An 18,273-nucleotide genomic window follows, 5' to 3' on the forward strand; every position below is an offset into this window, starting at 1 on the left:
TGATCTAAATTGTGTATTTAAACCCCTTTTATTTTGTTTTTGGCTTCTAGGAGGCAGCATACAGGAAGGGATGCAGTCCAGAGGCATGGCTACCGAGGCTTGTGAAATGAACTTTTAATTATTATTTTTTTTACAGAAAATGGACACCTGCCTTCCAAGCTGCATCACCTCCTGAGTCCCCTTTTTGGTTCTCGTTTAAATGTTTTACTTGTATTGGTTTCAAACGTGCTCCCAAGCCATAGAAAGACCACTGTAACTGAAATGAGAACTAAAATTGAACCTTGCCTTATGTTGTAAAATTGCGGGTTTGGTATGTACTGTCTACTCAAACCTGCTCGAAAAGAACCTGACTCTATTCTACCCCGTGATTACAGCAAGCAAATTTAGCTGCATTAATTGCTTTAGATGTGCGGCAGGTAGCCTAGTGGTTAGAGCGTTGGGCCAGTAACCTGAAGAATCCCTGAGTTGACAAAGTAAAAAATCTGTCGTTCTGCCCCTGAACAAGGCAGGTAACCCTCATAGGCTGCCATTGTAAATAACAATTTGTTCTTAACTGACTTGACTAGTAAAATAAAAAAATTGAGATCCGTCAGACATGATCTTTACCAAATCAGACATTTGCCTACTGCGCGTTGCATTATGGGACACAAAGTGCAAAAAGGATTAGCACAGGGAGGCTAGCTAAAGAACCTCAACGAAACGGTACAAAAATGTACGTTTTGTAAACCTTTTAACAACAATTTGAGCTATCGACCGCTCCAAGTATTAATGAAAATCTCAAATTTATCTGTGTTTGGCCAACGAATGTTTCCGAAACACAAGGAATTCCAAAGAACGGGCTAAATCGGCACCGATAACAGACTGCTTGCAAGCTAGGCTGCTTTGTGCTGTTGCACGCACAGCTGTGGTGTGTTTACATCGGCCTCATTTGACTCCACAACCCGAGGCCGATCAAGTCGAACAACAGACCGAATCGTACACTGTTCTATCTACTGAAGGTATATTTCGTTGCATGGTCAGTAACTCGACCTCTGAAAACTGGTAGCTAGCTAAGTGTTGAAGATTGGTGTATGTGTAGTTTGCTAGCCGGTCAAGTGAAACGTTTTCATTACATTGAACGTTACATTATCTAGCAAGCCAGTTCACTTAACTACCTGGTTGCCTGTCGAAGCCTTTGTTAATGTTTATAGACAGCTAACTACAGTTGCTCTTTGTTTTGACTTTACATAGCTTTCTTTGTTAGCTTTGTTCGCTAGCTCGCAACGTGTTGTTACTTGCAGCATGTTAATGTTTACAAGCGAAAATACTGGGTTCAGTTTAGTCCCCGCCCACTTTGCCTGTAAACATAATGCTTGTCCCAATTTTGGACGACCTCTGTTAGCTAGCTATTTGATGTTGAATTTACACCTGATTTGATTTGTAAGAACTAAGAAGTTTAATTGCAGCAGCTAACAACGTAGTTAGCTACTTTCATCGGTTTGATGATGAAATCTCAAAGTTAGTGGAGACAGTTCAAGTAGGAATAACGTTCTAAAAATGTATTTCTTAATGCAGGCTACTAGGCCTAGCTATTGTGTTTGTTTCGCTTGAGACTTGAGATGTTGTTCTGTTTCAACAGTGCATTATGTTGGGCTATTTATGGACCCTTCATCTGGAAAAACGGTAGGCTAGTTGTTGAAAGTTCAAACCTGTCAATGTTCGAGTCGGGTTTTGAATGAGGTTAGCCCAAACTTAGAATCAAGATAATATGATTTTGAAAGGTAGACAACAACCCACACTCCTCTCCTCCACTGCAGCTAAAATCAGTGGTTCAAGCCTAATTTGCGTTGCCTTTATTGGGCCAACAGCCGGGGAGTATTTCCTCTTTTTTTCTTAGTGAGGGCAGCAAGCTCTCCCAAAGAGAGCCCCTTCAGGAGAGAGTTTTGTTTGATGGAAAATCTCATGCCTCAGAGCAGCCACATGTCTGAGAAAGGGAGGGAGACGGGCAGCTGCACTGCATCCTGTAGTGCAGTGGTTCCCAAACGTTTTATAGTCTCGTACCCCTTCAAACATTCAACCTCCAGCTGCATACCCCCTCTAGCACCAGGGTCAGCGCACTCTCAAATGTTGTTTTTGTAAGTCTGCCACACACTGTACAATACATTTATTAAACATAAGAATGAGTGAGTTTTTGTCATAACCTGGCTCCTGGGAAGTGACAAAGAGCTCTTATAGGACCAGGGCACAAATAATAATAATTTTGCTCTTTATTTAGCCATTTTACATATGAAACCTTATTTCTTAATAAAAAATGGTGAATAACTCACCACAGGTTAATGAGAAGGGTGTGCTTGAAAGGATGCACATAACTCTGCAATGTTGGGTTGTATTGGAGAGTCTTAAATCATTTTCCACACACCGTCTGTGCTTCTATTTAGTTTTCATGCTAGTGAGGGCCGAGCATCCATTCTCACATATGTCGTGTCTTTGGCTATGGCTTAAGTGATATGACGTGCTATTCTATAAAATAATTTCTCTGTAATTAATATCACCTGATTAAGCTAATCAGGTTAATGTAATTAACTATGTCGGGGCACCACAAAATAATGTTTATAGAGCTGTTATCTTCCGAATAAACTCTTAAAGACCTGGTAAACTTTTACCTCAATAGGAGTCAATATTTAATTGTCACTTTATTTAGACTCATCTGAAAGTTGGAAATTCTTGGTTATCCTCACGAACCCTGGCTAACAAGTTGAATCAGCAATACAAAATGTGGTTTAATTATTTATTTACTAAATACCTAACTAATCACACATAATTACATATACACAGAATGAATCATACATTGATGGGACCTGGTGAACGGAGCCGATATAGCGGCTGGTTACACAAAGAAAAGGGCTGGTTTTGAGTGAAAGAGCGGGAAGACTGAGAAACAAAGGGAGAAGCTATGCTATCGTAAATACAGTATCTTATGCATTCTAAATTACCGCCCATTTGGAAATGGAAAATGCAATAAATATTTACTCTGAGCTGCGCTTTGATCGGTTGGTCGTAGATGGGAGGCCGGGTTGTCCAGCATGGATCTCTGGTCCTCTGAAGACTGTCTAGTGGTGAACTGGAGCATGGAAGAATGGATACATCGTCCGTCCTTTCCTAGCCCACGTTTACTGCGACTGCTGCTAACTCAACGTCTAGGAGGTATCACTTCTGGAGTGAATAAGAGTTCAAAGTTCATACCAAGTTGCCGTACTTTTAAGCTCATGCTATATTCTGGCTAGTATTGTCGAAATTCATCCTTTCTGCGTGTTGACCGTCATCTTCACGTTGAAATTCGATGCTGATTTTGTTAGTTTATCTGAGCCCTTTTGACGTAGGACTGTCACCCTAACGTCCTCGGAACAGAAAGTTACATTTTCGTCAAGGGGCTTATATAGGATTGGGAGAGAGGGCTGTGTTTCATAGTTTACAACCCATGCCTGTTCACTTGGGCGGGGCCTCTGAGTGAGCAGAGTTGTTCTTCTGACAAACCGTTTTCTCATTAAGAAGCTAAAAATTACATTTAATCTTTTCACAAATAGTTTCAAATTTAAACATTTAAATTGCACAACAATTCCATGTGAATCTGATAACTAGAATGTGTAGATTTTCCAAGATACAGTTCATGTCGTCCTATCATCAGTAATCATGTCTCAGACGCCAACTGAACTGACATCATATTCATTAAGTCCCAACGCATATTTTCAACTGGTTGGAATACCGAAATGTGGTTCCGTTTCCCATCATTTGATGTCACTGTTAACAAAGGCATTTTCAATAGTCACATTGGTAGAGTAGAGAGAGGAAAAAGGGGAAAGGTATTTATGGGGGTCATAAACCTCCCCACCTCAGGCCAATGTGATGACACATAGGGACGTGGTAGCAAAAGGTATCAGTGTCTTAACAGCGCGATTTGCCAAGGCAAGAAACTCTGAGCGCCGCCCTATCCAGAAATCTGGCAGTGGCTTCTGATTAAATTACATTTTCACAGAACCACTTGTTGCAATTTCGATGAGGCTCTCTTGTTCAAATATCGGTAAGTGGACTGGAGGCAGGGCATGAAAGGGATAATGAATCCAGTTGTTTGTGTCATCCGTGTCAAGAAGGTACATGCGTAATTGCTCACCCAGCTCATTCAGGTGCTTCGTTAAATCACATTTGACATTGTCCGTAAACTTGAGTTCATCTGCACACAAAAAAATCATACAATGATGGAAATACCTGTGTGTTGTCCTTGTTAATGCAGACAGAAAAGAGCTCCCACTTCTTAATCATAGCCTCAATTTTGTCCCACACATTGAATATAGTTGCGGAGAGTCCCTGTAACCCTAGATTCAGATCATTCAGGCAAAAAAACAACATCAACCATATAGGCCAGTTGTGTTAGAAACTCGTCACCATGCAAGCGGTCAGACGTGGAGATTATGGTCAGTCAGGAAAACTTTAAGCTCAACTCTCAATTTTAAAAAAGTGTCAATACTTTGCCCCTTGATAACCAGCGCACTTCTGTATGTTGTAAAAGCGTTACACGGTCGCTGCCCATATCATTGCATAATGCAGAAAATACACAAGAGTTCAGGGGCCTTGCTTTAATAAAGTTAACCATTTTTACTGTAGTGTCCAAAACGTCTTTCAAACTGTCAGGCATTCCCTTGGCAGCTGTTTGCAGAAGAGGATGTTTTCCTTAATTGACCCCCAATAAACGTAACAGACATATACCAGGAGCTGTGCCAGACCCGCCACGTCTGTTGACTCATCCAGCTGTAACGCATAGAATTCACTGGCTTGTATGCGAAGCAGTAATTGTTTCAAAACATTTCCTGTCATGTCACCGATGCGTCGTGAAACAGTGTTGTTTGATAAAGACATTGTCTGTCTAGGTTTTTTGGCCTTTTCCCCCAGCATTGTCCGCAGCAGCAGGAAGAATTAAGTCCTCCACAATAGTATGGGGCTTGCCTGTCCTATCCACTCAGTAGCTTATCATATAAGACTCTTCTAGCCCCTTCTTATTAATGGTATCCATTATACATGTCTTACTACTCGAATGTCATCTTTATTCTCGCTCAAAAAACTCCTGTGGCTTATTTTTTAAATTGTCATGTTTAGTTTCTAAATGTGTGCGCAAGAGTGAAGGTTTCCCGCTAGAGTAACGGTTAATGTGATTGGATGTTAATTATTTGACAAGGCTACCTGTATTTGGCATTGTGTTGTTATTTCGCTGAACACTACATGGTTGAATTTTATTTTTGGCAGTGAAACGAGACTAATCGGGCGAGAAAAAGACCTCACCCAAATGTATAGCTCGGTTGGAAAATATAAATGTACGGTTTGAAAATGTGATTTTTTCCCCCCCCGATTTTTGAAAATGTTCTATTTTTCTTTAAAAAAATGAATAAAATGTGAATCACATTTTTCTTTGGTGTACCCCCGACGACATTGCCCAGGTTGAGAATACCTGCTGTAGTAGACTCCACATGAACTTGTCTTTCATCATGATGCTTTTGCTTTTGTTATTGTTACATAACTTGCCATTTTATCCTTCACGCTGTCTACTTCCCTCACCCACTCACCACCTCCCTCGCCGTCTGCTCTCTTTCCTAGTCATTTTTTGGATGAAACCAACCTGGACCTTTTAGGTTAAAATGATATGCTTTTACACAATGACATTATTTGTTTGAACAATTTTGGCTTTAGGTTTTCGTTGGAGTGTAGAATAATGTAAGCAGCACTTCAGTTGTCCTCAACCATCAACAATGGAAAATGCAGATTGTTTGGTGTTAGGTTAAGTTTATTTCGAGATTTGTTAGGTTAAGTTTGTTTAGAGATCTTCTCTCTAAAACATTGCAAGAGCTGTAAATACATGGTCTCTGGCTTTGAATATCCACATTAGTTTATGCTAGTAGCACATTTGTATATTCCATTTTTTTGGATGCATCTTGAGGTTGACAGACCTGAAATCAATCTGAGGTTCAGTGGGTTTCCAAATGTCAAGAGGGATGTTTCTCTTGGCTCTGCACTCCTTCATCGCTGTTTTTGTTTGTGCATTTCTTTTGCCACTCTGTTAAGTCCATGTGAGGCCAAATGAAAGTCCCCCCAGACAATACAGACTGTTGTCTGTTAACACTTTGTTTGTTAAGTTGTCTGTCTGTGTGGTTACTTAGGCTAAACTGAACTCCTCTAATCCTGTCATCTGACAGTGTAGGTTTACTACACGGTGGCAGTTTTTTTCAATACCATCACTGGATATATATTCAGGTTTTTATTTTTTATTTTAGTATAGCCACTGTTTAACATCCATAAGGATAATGAATTACAAACATTACATTGACTTTATAGCAAAGGCCCAATGTAGGCCAACATTTGTAGACTAATTTTCCATTCTTCCTGTAGGTGAACGCCCTCCAGAGCAAGTACGCTAAGACAAAGATGGGGGTCAAAACCTTTACCCACAGTTCCCCCACGCACAGTCAAGAGATGCTGGAAAAGCTAAATGCCCTGCGCAACGAGGGCCACCTCTGCGATGTCACTATCCGGGTGCAGGACAAGTTGTTTCTGGCGCACAAGGTGGTGCTGGCCTGCTGCAGCGAGTTCTTCCGCTCCAAACTAGTGGGCAGGCCTGAGGAGGAGGACAAGTTTGTGTTGGACTTGCACCACGTCACGGTGAGCGGCTTCACCCCTCTGCTGGAGTACGCCTACACCTCCACCCTCTCCATCAGCACGGAGAACATCATCGACGTTTTAGCCGCCGCCAGTTACATGCAAATGTTCGCAGTGGCGAGCACATGCTCAGAATTCATGAAGTCCAGCATCCTCTGGAGCGCCGGGAATATGGGGCAGGAGAAACCGCAGGAGTCGGCTCTTGGCGAGAGCGCTTCTTCCCACTGCGCTTTGACGCCGTTGGACAGCAGCCTGTCGCCTGTATCCTCTGACTGCAGTGTGATGGAGAGGAACATCCCTGTGTGTCGCGAGTCACGCCGCAAACGTAAGAGCTTTATCATGATGTCCCCAGAGAGCCCACTCAAATGCACCTCGCAGATCACCTCGCCGCAGATGCCCAACCCATCGCCCTCCTCCTTCTCGGAGACCACCACCCAGCCAGTGGACTCTTCCCTGGCCTTCCCGTGGACCTTCCCCTTCGGTATCGACCGGAGGTTCCACCCGGATAAGCAGCCCAAGCTTCCCGAGAGCCCACGTCGTCTGGACCAGGCAGGGCCCTCGGAGGTGAGCCGCCGGCTGAGTGACTTCCTGGCCTGTGAAAGCTCCATTAAGGCGCCACTGTCTCTGGCGGGCCCCGAGGAGGACATACACGTGAAGGTGGAGAGGCTGAGTGACGAGGAGGTCCAGGAGACGTTGTCGCAGCCCGTCAGCGCTTCCCAGAGTTCTTTGAGCGACCAGCAGACAGTGCCCTGCAGTGAACAGGTCCAGGAGGACCTCCTCATCAGCCCACAGTCCTCCTCCATAGGTATGGGTGTCACGTGAGTGGACAAAACACTCCAAAGTCAGTCTGTCAGATGTTTTCAGACCTCAACAGTAGTCTTGTGTCAAGCTTAGTCTGCAACACATGCCAACGGTTGTGTAGATATAGCTATATGCCTGACCCCAAAATAATGGAAGAGCCAGGCCTAAGCACAGACTCTGGTGTGCATATCTTTTCCGTTAGTTTTGGATTGCGTCATGTAGCTGGGTCTACAATACAGATGACCTAGGATGTGGACTTATCTCAATACAAGATCACCAACTTTTTTTCTCTTTACACTTTTTGGGAGTGTAATTTCCCTCTAGATTTAAAGGGCTAATCTGCCGTTGCTACATTCTTTTTTGTTGCTTATAAATTAATTATATTTAGGACTACCCATTGATTCTTGAAGAATAAAACCTAATATTGCCTTATGAACTTTGTTTAACTGTCGTACCCCATCAGAACCTGAAATATAATGTTGTTTTACTCAAAGTAACAAAGTAGGCCTAAATATAAACAAACATGTTTAAAACTATAATTTTGATATCATGGATGGTCAGTCCTTGCATCAATAGTTCTGTCTATGAATTTGAGTGGCTATGTTTCTCCGGTCCCATTCCTCAGCTGTTTTCCCAAACAGTGGCAGGGAGGACGCTTTATTGTTTCAACTGCGGATTGCCACTTTAAAGCTATTCAGTCTTTGCATTGGATCTGTGTATGGGTTCTATCCCGAACCATGTCTTAAGGAAATCAGACTGAGAAAGAACTAGTAACTGGTGGAAATTATATTTGTTTTTTGTTTTGGCATAGGTTCGATAGATGAGGGAGTCACAGAAGGGTTGCCCTCAATGCAAAGTACATCCAATGCTGGAGGTCATGCTGAGGATGATGAAAGGTAACAATATGATTGGAAAATACTTATATTCTTTAACTTATATTCTTTAAATGTAAGTGGAAATATCATGATCACCTTCCCTGGTTTTCAACTCAATTAATTTGGAAGGTTTGATAACCTTGATTTTATTTTGTTCAAGCTAATCTTGCATTTATGTAAGATGTTCCATTTTGCCTTCCAACTGGTATAGAAACCTTGAGGTCTTGATGTTATTATGATGAAGCTAAAGGAAGGTTTTCATCTGACACCCCAAGGTTTACCACATTTGTGTCTACCCTCACTGGAGCACCACATCCTCTTTCTTGTTTCAGATTAGAAAGCCTCCAGTACCCTTACCACTTATACATAAGCCCTTCAACCCGCCCTGGCACTAACGGGCCTGACAGACCTTTCCAGTGCCCCACGTGTGGCGTCCGATTCACCCGCATACAGAACTTGAAGCAACATATGCTCATCCACTCTGGTAGGTAATTTCCACACATCCACTATGCAGTTGAACAGGGCTGTGTAGACTAACTACTGCTCTGCGACCTCTAGCAGCTATCTGTTATGTCGTATCTGTTTATGTCATAGGTACCCATCTGGAAAGTAGCTCATGTGATTTGTACTGTATTTACGTTGCCCTCTACAGTAGTTCCATGCGTCCTCTATTCACCCGATGATAGGAGCCGGAGATTAATGGTATGAATGGCTCGTTAATGGTTTGACTCATGGCACACTGTGGAGAAGAATGAAGGGCATTCCAGGGAACATTGATTTTGGAAACACTTGGGGCTTAGTGTCTCCCGCCTCGGCTGACATCGGAAAAACACACTCATCAAGTGCACACATACCCAAACTCGTGCACACATAGCCAAACTCCAATGACAGTGGAACATTATAAGAGGAAATGATGTCAGCCAAATATCGACACAAATCTCAACTTGAGGAGATCGTGTGGTGCTGTTTCACCTTTTCCAGCCCTTGATACAACAAGTTTTATTTTGGAGTGTAATGTCCCATTAATATCTGCTATAAGCATGAAGCATGATGTTCTCAGTGATAGAGAATGCCTACTTTTAAGTTGTCTATAAAGCCAGTTAGTAGTTGTCCAAAAGTAATCAGGCTTGCATGTGGACAGTCCCATTTGTGTAGCCATGTACGGTTACAGCATGTGGAAGGTAACTAACTATAGGCTGCAGGCAATGACTCCACATTGTGTCCCAACATATAATGGGATAATGGTCTTTGCTACTCCAAACTTCAGACACACTGCTCACATTCATCAAGAAAACCACCATTGTATTCATTGGGGTTCTATCCCCCTGCCAATGCACACATCCACAAGACCCAATTATGAAATTGGTATAATGGAGTAATCCATCAAAGCAAGGGGGGGGCAGTTAAGTATACCATAGAGTAGGGCTGACTCTCTGGTTGAAAAGACTTCATGGGGCTCAAGTCTTTTTCTTCAGGGTCATTTAAGCTCGACCCATAGTGTTGTATTGTATGCAGTTAAAAGTAATGCAGTCTGCTTAAATGTACTTACTCTGGCTCTGCGAAAGGAGCTTCATTGGAAGTTCACGTCAACGTATGCCTCATAGAGCTGTCAATGTATTTTTATATTTCTCATTGAAAAAAGTCAGTCTTAATCTTAAAGTCGTGGCATGTTTATGAGGGCCATAAATAACTGAATCAACAGAAGCCCTTTTTGCCCTTCGTATTGTTCCCCTGGTCCGATCGGCATAGAAATGCTTGTTGCAACTAGTAATGCACCTATATGACATTTTTTGCCAATACCGATATTTTCCTTGCCAAAAAACCCGATACCGATATAAAAAACTTTAGTGGCCTTTTAAGCATTCTAGTACAGTTAAATAGTTAAAACACACACATGGACACAGTGGTCTAAGGCACTGCATCTCAGTGCAAGAGGCGTCACTACAGTCCCTGGCTCGAATCCTAGCTGTATCACATCTGGCCGTGATTGGGAGTCCCAAAGGGCGGCGCACAGTTGGCCCAGCGTCGTCCGGGTTTGGCCGGGGTAGGCCGTCATTGTAAATAAGAATTTGTTCTTAACTGACTTGCCTAGGTAAATAAAGGTTACACACACACACACAAACACACCACACTGACCAAAATGTTATTTTGTAGGCATTTACATATGTCCCCATTACCAGTTAAACATAATCAAAATCTATTTCTTTCACTTACTTGCTGTGCTGTTTCGTTGTTCATTTGTTCAGTCGTTTCATTCTCAACCAGGATTTCTATGGAACGCCGTTTGGTTCTTTGTGTGTCAAAAAAAATACAAGTAACCCTATTTGTAAGCTTGTTGACCAATCAGGACCTGAATATGACTGCACGTCACATACTAATTTAAAGTGCTCATACATATTTTACGTAGTTATTACTCATTGATTACACTATCACTCGTATTTCATATGTCACAACGATTCATCGATACATATGCTATGATATTGGTAAAGTTGTCTTGCGTACCTACAGTGCTGGTCATAAAAAAGTTTGCATCCATGAGCTAGCTAGCTATGTTCTTCCCCAAAAACATAGCACAACGACAATCTGTTTCAGTAGCTATAGTTAGATAGGTAACGATATAGCTAGGTGTCATCTAAAATAACCCTAATTTATTAGACCGTTCTTATTTGATTAGTGGTGGTCAGACCCATCTATGTGAAGCTAGCCACAATAAGGATTAGCCACAATAGTGGACTTTGCGGTTAGCCTTCAAAATAAAAGTACGTCATTGACAGTGATGCAAATGAATATAAATAGTAGAATTATGTCATAATTGAATAGATCATGCTAAACGAGGTTGGAATGTTGTTATATAAAATCAGCAAAATATTTTTTTTTATTTTATTTCACCTTTATTTAACCAGGTAGGCAAGTTGAGAACAAGTTCTCATATACAATTGCGACCTAGCCAAGATAAAGCAAAGCATTAACTGAATCATTACGACACACCCCTCACTATTGTCATTTGTTACATTAATTGCACTGTTTGTCTACATAACCTGGTTCAAGCATTCATTACATTACCCTGAAGAAGGCACAGTGATGCCGAAATGTTGGTAAATACCCAATAAATTACTGGGAGTTTATATATGGAGTGTGTGATTCTCTTTATTTTGATAGTTTATAGTTTATTTTCGTTAGTTAGCACCTCCACACAAACACATTTTTCTGGGTTTGCTCCAGCTCATGTTTTTGAACACGATTCCCGAGGAAAAACAATACTGCGTAGATGTTTTGGAGTCCGATAACTCTGAGGAGGACGTCGGGGAAAAATATCTTTGGTATTGAGTAGACTGATACACCATTTCATTGATCCGCAATCCTTAGGTAAAGCTGTACAGTGCAATATGAATGTCAATACACACAATAGGCTGACTGGTGAGGTGATTTCATACAGTCACAGTCCCACGATAAGAGCTACAATGCTAATAATATTTAGTAAACTCTTCACAGTTGTGTTCTGTGGGTGTCACTGAGTAGACTGATACCCCATTTCATTGCTTCACATTCCAACCTTGTTTAACATTATCTAGTCTAAATATGGCATGATTCCACCAATTGTAACCTTCTGCATCACTTTCAAAGAGGTACTTTTATTTAATTTAATAATCCTTATTGTGGCACAACACATAACCCGGGGCGGTCGACCCTCACTAGCCAGATGAAGCTAGCTGGCTGCTTATAACGTTAGCTTTGGGCAACAGGGTTAAGTAGCTAGCTATTTAATTTCACGAACTGAAGTTCAATTTCAATAGGCGAACAACAAGTGGCAACCTAGCTAATACTTACTCACATGGATTCCTAAATCATTGCTAAGAATAATGAAAATGACTGCAGTTTCTACTAGTCATTGTTTTCAGGCTGGTTGTATTGGTGCAAGCTAGGTACCAAGCTAAAGCTAGCTAGCTACCCCAGAAGTTGCGGTCAAACAAATAATGCTTTATTACCAACGCGATATTGTAAACACATTGTTCGTGGCCGGTGTGTGCTTGTTTGCTGACTTTTTTGTACAGCTTTGACAGTGCTACTTATAGTAGTGGTGGCGCTTGGCTTGCACGTGCACATTCATCACGCACAACATTCTATAATGGAGCTGTGTTATTTGATGTGCCAAATAGTGTTATTTGATGTGTATCTTTTTTGACACGCAAAGACCCAAACGGCGTTCCATAGTATGTCATGAAGATAATAGCAGTGACGCTATTACTGTGTTACTCCGATAGCACACTTGGTAGTGGGTACCGGTGCTCGACAAGTCGCGATAGCCAACATCACCCACGACATAGAACAGTTGATTGTCAAGGGAAATTAATTCCATTATCTTGCCGTTAATGGATTTCGCCTTTGAGTTCTCTCGCTGAAATGTTCTTACTCTTTCAAACAAGTCCTCAACTTGTTGACTGCTCGATCCACACAGCAGACATTGTGGGCTAGGTTAGGAATGCTGTGTTGCGCAGAATTTTACGTGGCGTCATTACGTCATATAGGTAGGTATACACATCAGCTTTGACATCGGTTTTGCGCATCGGCGTTTAAACTAGACATCGGGCCAATACCGATGTTGGCATTTTTAACTAATATCGGACGATTTCGATATGTTCACCGATATATCGTGCATCCCTAGTTGCGACCCATGTGTGTCAATGAACCATGCGGGATATTGGAGACTGGATGCCTCTGTCACAGTTTCTTTGGTGTGCATGCATACTATACTGTAGGTCATACAATGATGATTACTACCCGTTTCTGACACATTTTACACATCTATTTTTAACACTCACACTTAATGTTTTTGTGATACATTTTTAACACTGACATCTTTTTTGTTTTGTGATAGTTTTAACATTGACAATTCTAAAAATCAACGTCTCAATGCAGAATTCATAGTTAATCTATTGTAGTGATTCTAATGTGCGACACAAGTCCTCTTTCTTTTCATCCCTTTTTCAACAGGCATTAAGCCTTTCCAGTGTGATCGCTGTGGGAAAAAGTTCACACGGGCCTACTCCCTAAAGATGCACCGGCTGAAGCACGAAGGTAAACGCTGTTTCCGGTGCCAGATTTGTAGTGCCACATTCACGTCCTTCGGCGAATATAAGCACCACATGAGGGTGTCCCGCCACATAATCCGCAAGCCCCGGATTTACGAGTGCAAAACGTGCGGCGCCATGTTTACCAACTCTGGCAATTTAATTGTTCACCTGCGGAGTCTGAACCATGAGGCATCTGAACTAGCAAACTACTTCCAGAGCAGGTGAGGAGTCCCGGGGTGTCGTCCCTTCATTTAATCAGCTTAATGTAACACGGGAAATAAGGAAAAAATACAAATAAATCTCCCATAGTGGCCATGTTCAGGGAGATATGCTATTTCAAGCTTTTCAGAATTGGTTCATTAAACAGGTCCAACTAACTGAGCATACCGTGAAACTTACAGTACAACACATATCAGTCATGCTGAATATGTGGTTCAAAGCAGTCTTTGGCCACTTTCCTCAAAATCCCTATATATGTCTTAGCTGAAGGTTAATGTAGCATAGACTATTACATGAGTTACTATTGTGTATTTTGTTGTCCATTTTCTTAATTGAACCATTCCATGCTGTTATCTTAGTTACTTGCCTTTGGGAAACATACAGTATGAAATTATACGTGCTACGGGCTTTTAATCCTTGCGTCTCGCAACAATTTGGATAAATTACATAACCTATTTTTGTCAGAATAAATTTTGCTTTTCCATATAGGAATTTCACTCAGTTTAATGGCTTTTATTAAAATGTATAGCTCATAGTACTAAACGTACTTCTACATAAAGCAGACATGTGCTCATATATTCTAGACTTTTCCACTTCTTAATCAAACTCAAGCCCTCACAGGTTGGTAGGGTTCAAATGGGCCATTTACTTTTTAAAATGTTTTAGTATAATGTCTATGCCTGAGATCATAACAGTGTATGGAAAATTCTTTGGCGATCCAGTTTGATTCTCAAAAAACAGATCACAGGCCTCACACAGCCCTCACATAATATTTTTCAAGAAAATTTACCGATTTCCATACGTTTTTCATTTTGCCTTTAACTTCAACCATATTTACTGTGTAGTCTACTTCATATAGGAGGTTTAGAGACACTTTCATCAACAGCTTTCTATCGTCTGTTATGTCTCCACATGGTCCCAGTGATTTCCTCATGCCCGACTACCTGAGCCAAGTGCAAGAGGAGGAGACTCTGGGGCAGTACGAGCTGGTGGAGCACGGCTTCGAAGGCAACCATTCGTCTGTCCAGATGCCGGTCATCTCCCAGGTCTCCTCCACCCAGAATTGCGAGAGCAGCACCTTCCCCCTGGACCCTTTATCCTTGAAGGACGAAAACGTGTCAGAGGAGCCAAAGACAAATGGCAGTAACAGCTCCCCGGACGGCTCGGAGGAGGAGAACTCCCACATCAAAGAGCTGGCTTCCATTACGATTGAGTGACTGTCACTTCCTAATTGTCCCACTCGTTCCCCCTTCCAATCCAAAGCCCTGACTTTGGAAAGTGCCTGAGATTGCCCTTCTTTAGCGAGCACCACTAGAATTAGATGTCTTAACTTTGCTAACAAGTAGTTTCTTTCCTTCCTTATTGGATTGTTGTTTTTTGCATAATGATCGTTCATACGGTAGATGCTGTGTTACTTCTTGAGTGCCGTCGCTTCGGGCAAACTGTTAGTGTTACTAAATATTATTTGATAATAGAATGCTACGTTGGATTTTGTCGTGATTTATGTGAGAGGTGTGTATGTATTCCTTCGTGAATAGGGACACAGTACATTTAAACCTTAAAAATATATATATATATGATTTGAAAACTTGAAATTGCATTATAGAGCTCTCATTGTCTCTTTCTTTACGCGCAATATGAATGAACTGTAGCTACAACACTTGACTTGTGTTGGGTGTTGTTCATAATTTAGGTATCTACTGTGGCTTTGACTCTCAAAGGTCGGGTCACAAAGGCATGGCAGCATTTCATATGTGAAGTCAATCGTTAATTCATCAAGAGAGACGCACTGCAACGGCTGCGCTTTCCGACATCTAGAAGAGCTAGGCTAAGTTCAAATGTGAAGTTAAAGTGTAGTTAATTTGTCGGACCTATTTCATTAGAAATACTTGTCTCTAGCAGTTCTTGTGTGATGGAAATCTCTATACTGACATATTTGTAATATGTCAGCTGTGTGACAAAAAAGCGAGTCTCACTATAATTAGTGGTTAAATAAAATAAAACATTTCAGTGAGGTAGAAGTAATATGTAGGTGACTTATAACTAATATGTCAACTTTGGTGACATATAACTACTATGCTTCAATGACACTATCTTGACATACAATGAGACCATGTTGCATTTGGTGGAGCATGTGTCCGTAGGAATATTTCTACCTAACTTTACACAGACAGTTTACTTTGGACATGAATGTGAGTGACATTCTTCGGACTAACGTTGTACTAATCAAGTGGTCAGCACATTAGAATTTAGAGCTGGGTGCCTTGCTTTTTACTTTGAGTTTAGTTTTGTAATTCTGTGTATATGGAGCCAGGAGAGGTCTTCAATAACATGGCCAACATGACATTGCTTTGTATCATTTAAGTGTGATCGATAGATATTTTCATCTTCATAGTGTTTTTGGTTCACCTTGAGATTTCCAGCTAAATTTTCTTTGTCACTGCTTTTCAACAGAAATCTTGCCCTAGCTTGGACACCTGTTATATTGAGCCATCACTAATCAGTTGCACATCACCATGCCTTTATAATAAGCTGGTGATACTCCATTGATTAAATGCTACTGATATTTATTTGTTCATTAAGTGTAGTCCTTATCAATTCATTAATCTTGGTAGTCCTGCAAAAAAACAAAAAAGGACTTTTGCGATTCCAATGAAATGCAAAATAGATTACAAACTCTGATGGTAACATTACAAATATTACTAGGAAAATAAGAATTTGGTGATATTTAACATGATGAATCTGTTATTATTTTTGTTTTGTCATTTTAGCAGATGCTCTTATCCTGAGCAACTTACAGTAGTGAGTGAATATATTGGGCTCAGAGAAGTAACGTGTGTTTTATAATCATATAATGGGTGCTCAGAGATTTGACATATGATTGTCTCGTGCCATCCAATCAACCTTTCCTAAAAAATGTGGCATTTAGCCTAACCACCCTATGTCTGGGTAACAATCAAGCTCTCCTATTGGACCAAATGTTCCCAGTCCCTTTGGGGGTTGGCGTATCTACCATTTTAATCTATCGTTGCTGTTGACATTATAAAGTAATGAGGTAATCATGCTTGGTTTCCCCATGCTATTGAAATATTGTTCACAGGAAATGTAATTTTCTCTCCGATAGACACTGTATCATGTGCGTTGGAGAAACTATAGCCTTTATATAGGACCTTGCATAGCTTCAAGCTGCACAATTTAAAATCTGTAGTCATTTTATTTTTTCACGCGTTTGAGCATTTTAGCGCTTAAGTAAGCTTGTGTTTTGCGTGTGTTTGTTTCTGTTTGTATTCACATACCTTTTTCATAAAGAAATGCTGCTGTTTGTTGAAACTTAAAGTGCCCAAATATTTTTGGTGAACCTATTGTGTGCAATAAATGGACAAGCTGTTGGGTTCTATGTTTATATTTTGTGTCTGAATAATGAAAGAAAAGAATGTACTGTTTTTCGTATTGTTGTGTACTTACAATGTGATAAATTAACTGAAGAAAAACAAGTGAGAATCCACTCAATCTGTGAAATCACCAACAAAGTGTACATCTTGATTTTTTATTTGATTATTTTCAAATTACTCCTAGGATTGTGAAATGCATGTTCATTTGAAAGTCCTGTGAATCTGAGAGCATGCGTTTTCTTCTGTTTGCTGTTCAATAAGGCCGTGTTGAGGTGAGATGTGTTAAAACCTCAGCACGTATCAGCGTTTTGTTCTTGATTTTTCTCCAACTAAAGTTTTTACATATATTAGCATGTCTTTCCTTTGTTCCCCAGATGTAGCTTCTCTTATGTGCAATGTTTAAAACATGTATTGACATATATGCCTTTTCAATGTGTACATGATATATACATTTCCTGGTTCATATTGTTTGTTGAAAATATGACAAAACGGTAGCTCTTAGTTATACATTATATATTTTTGTGACTTTTGTATTACAATTGCTGTTTTATGAGTATGCCATCTTTTGGATATTCTTGTTAAATGTGAATACATCAAATACATGTTTAATACATGTTTAAGGAGTGTGGGCCTTTTAATGTTCACTTTGTTGACTGTCTGCAGACACACAAACATACATATATATATATATATATATATATATATATATATATATATATATATATTGTATATTCTTTATACTGTAGATTAATTTCCAACTTAGTTTGGATGATTGAAAAATATGTTGTATTTTGTGACTTTGATATTTAATCTGTAGTTTCATTTAACAGTTTTAAACATCCCCGTAATGCAATTGGCATATGGTGCAAGAGCAAAAATGTTTGTGGTTTCATAAGCAAGTGTTGAATGTTCAACTTTTCCAGATCATTTCCAAGATTAACTGTTCTAAACTGATGAAACCACTTTCTACTGCTATACAGTTAATGGATGTTCCCAATTCTGATCTGTGTTTTTTCCTAGTTTGCAATTATATTGTGAAGAGGGGTGTTTTGTACAGTACAAAAAAAACGACTAAAATGTAAATAAAAACTTGCATCGACTCCCACCCCCTTGGCCAAGTTATTTATTTTTGAGGACATGAAAGGACAACGTATCTGGTATGCATCACTTACGCAAACATCTGACTGGAGCACATGTCTATAAATATTTTTTTGTGGCTATATGCCAAAACAATAA

At 40.4% G+C, this 18,273-nt stretch overlaps 1 protein-coding gene across 2 annotated transcripts; it reads left to right on the forward strand.

Moving 5' to 3' along the window:
- The first annotated feature begins 642 nt into the window (after nucleotides 1-642).
- On the forward strand, nucleotides 643-17,727 carry LOC139385558 (zinc finger and BTB domain-containing protein 44-like). 2 transcript variants are annotated; one of them, XM_071130729.1, is made up of 6 exons: nucleotides 643-998; nucleotides 6,412-7,483; nucleotides 8,291-8,375; nucleotides 8,687-8,838; nucleotides 13,347-13,647; nucleotides 14,568-17,727. In XM_071130729.1, exons 2-6 carry the CDS (start codon nucleotides 6,448-6,450, stop codon nucleotides 14,860-14,862), a joined length of 1,869 nt encoding a protein of 622 aa, XP_070986830.1. In that variant the 5' UTR covers nucleotides 643-998; nucleotides 6,412-6,447; the 3' UTR covers nucleotides 14,863-17,727. The 2 variants fall into 2 exon arrangements, with proteins under 2 accessions (XP_070986830.1, XP_070986829.1); XM_071130728.1 differs by having other exon boundaries at nucleotides 673-1,015.
- Nucleotides 17,728-18,273: the final 546 nt, after the last annotated feature.

The sequence above is a fragment of the Oncorhynchus clarkii genome, chromosome 27, assembly GCF_045791955.1.
Source record: "Oncorhynchus clarkii lewisi isolate Uvic-CL-2024 chromosome 27, UVic_Ocla_1.0, whole genome shotgun sequence".
In the NCBI taxonomy this organism is placed as follows: domain Eukaryota; kingdom Metazoa; phylum Chordata; class Actinopteri; order Salmoniformes; family Salmonidae; genus Oncorhynchus; species Oncorhynchus clarkii.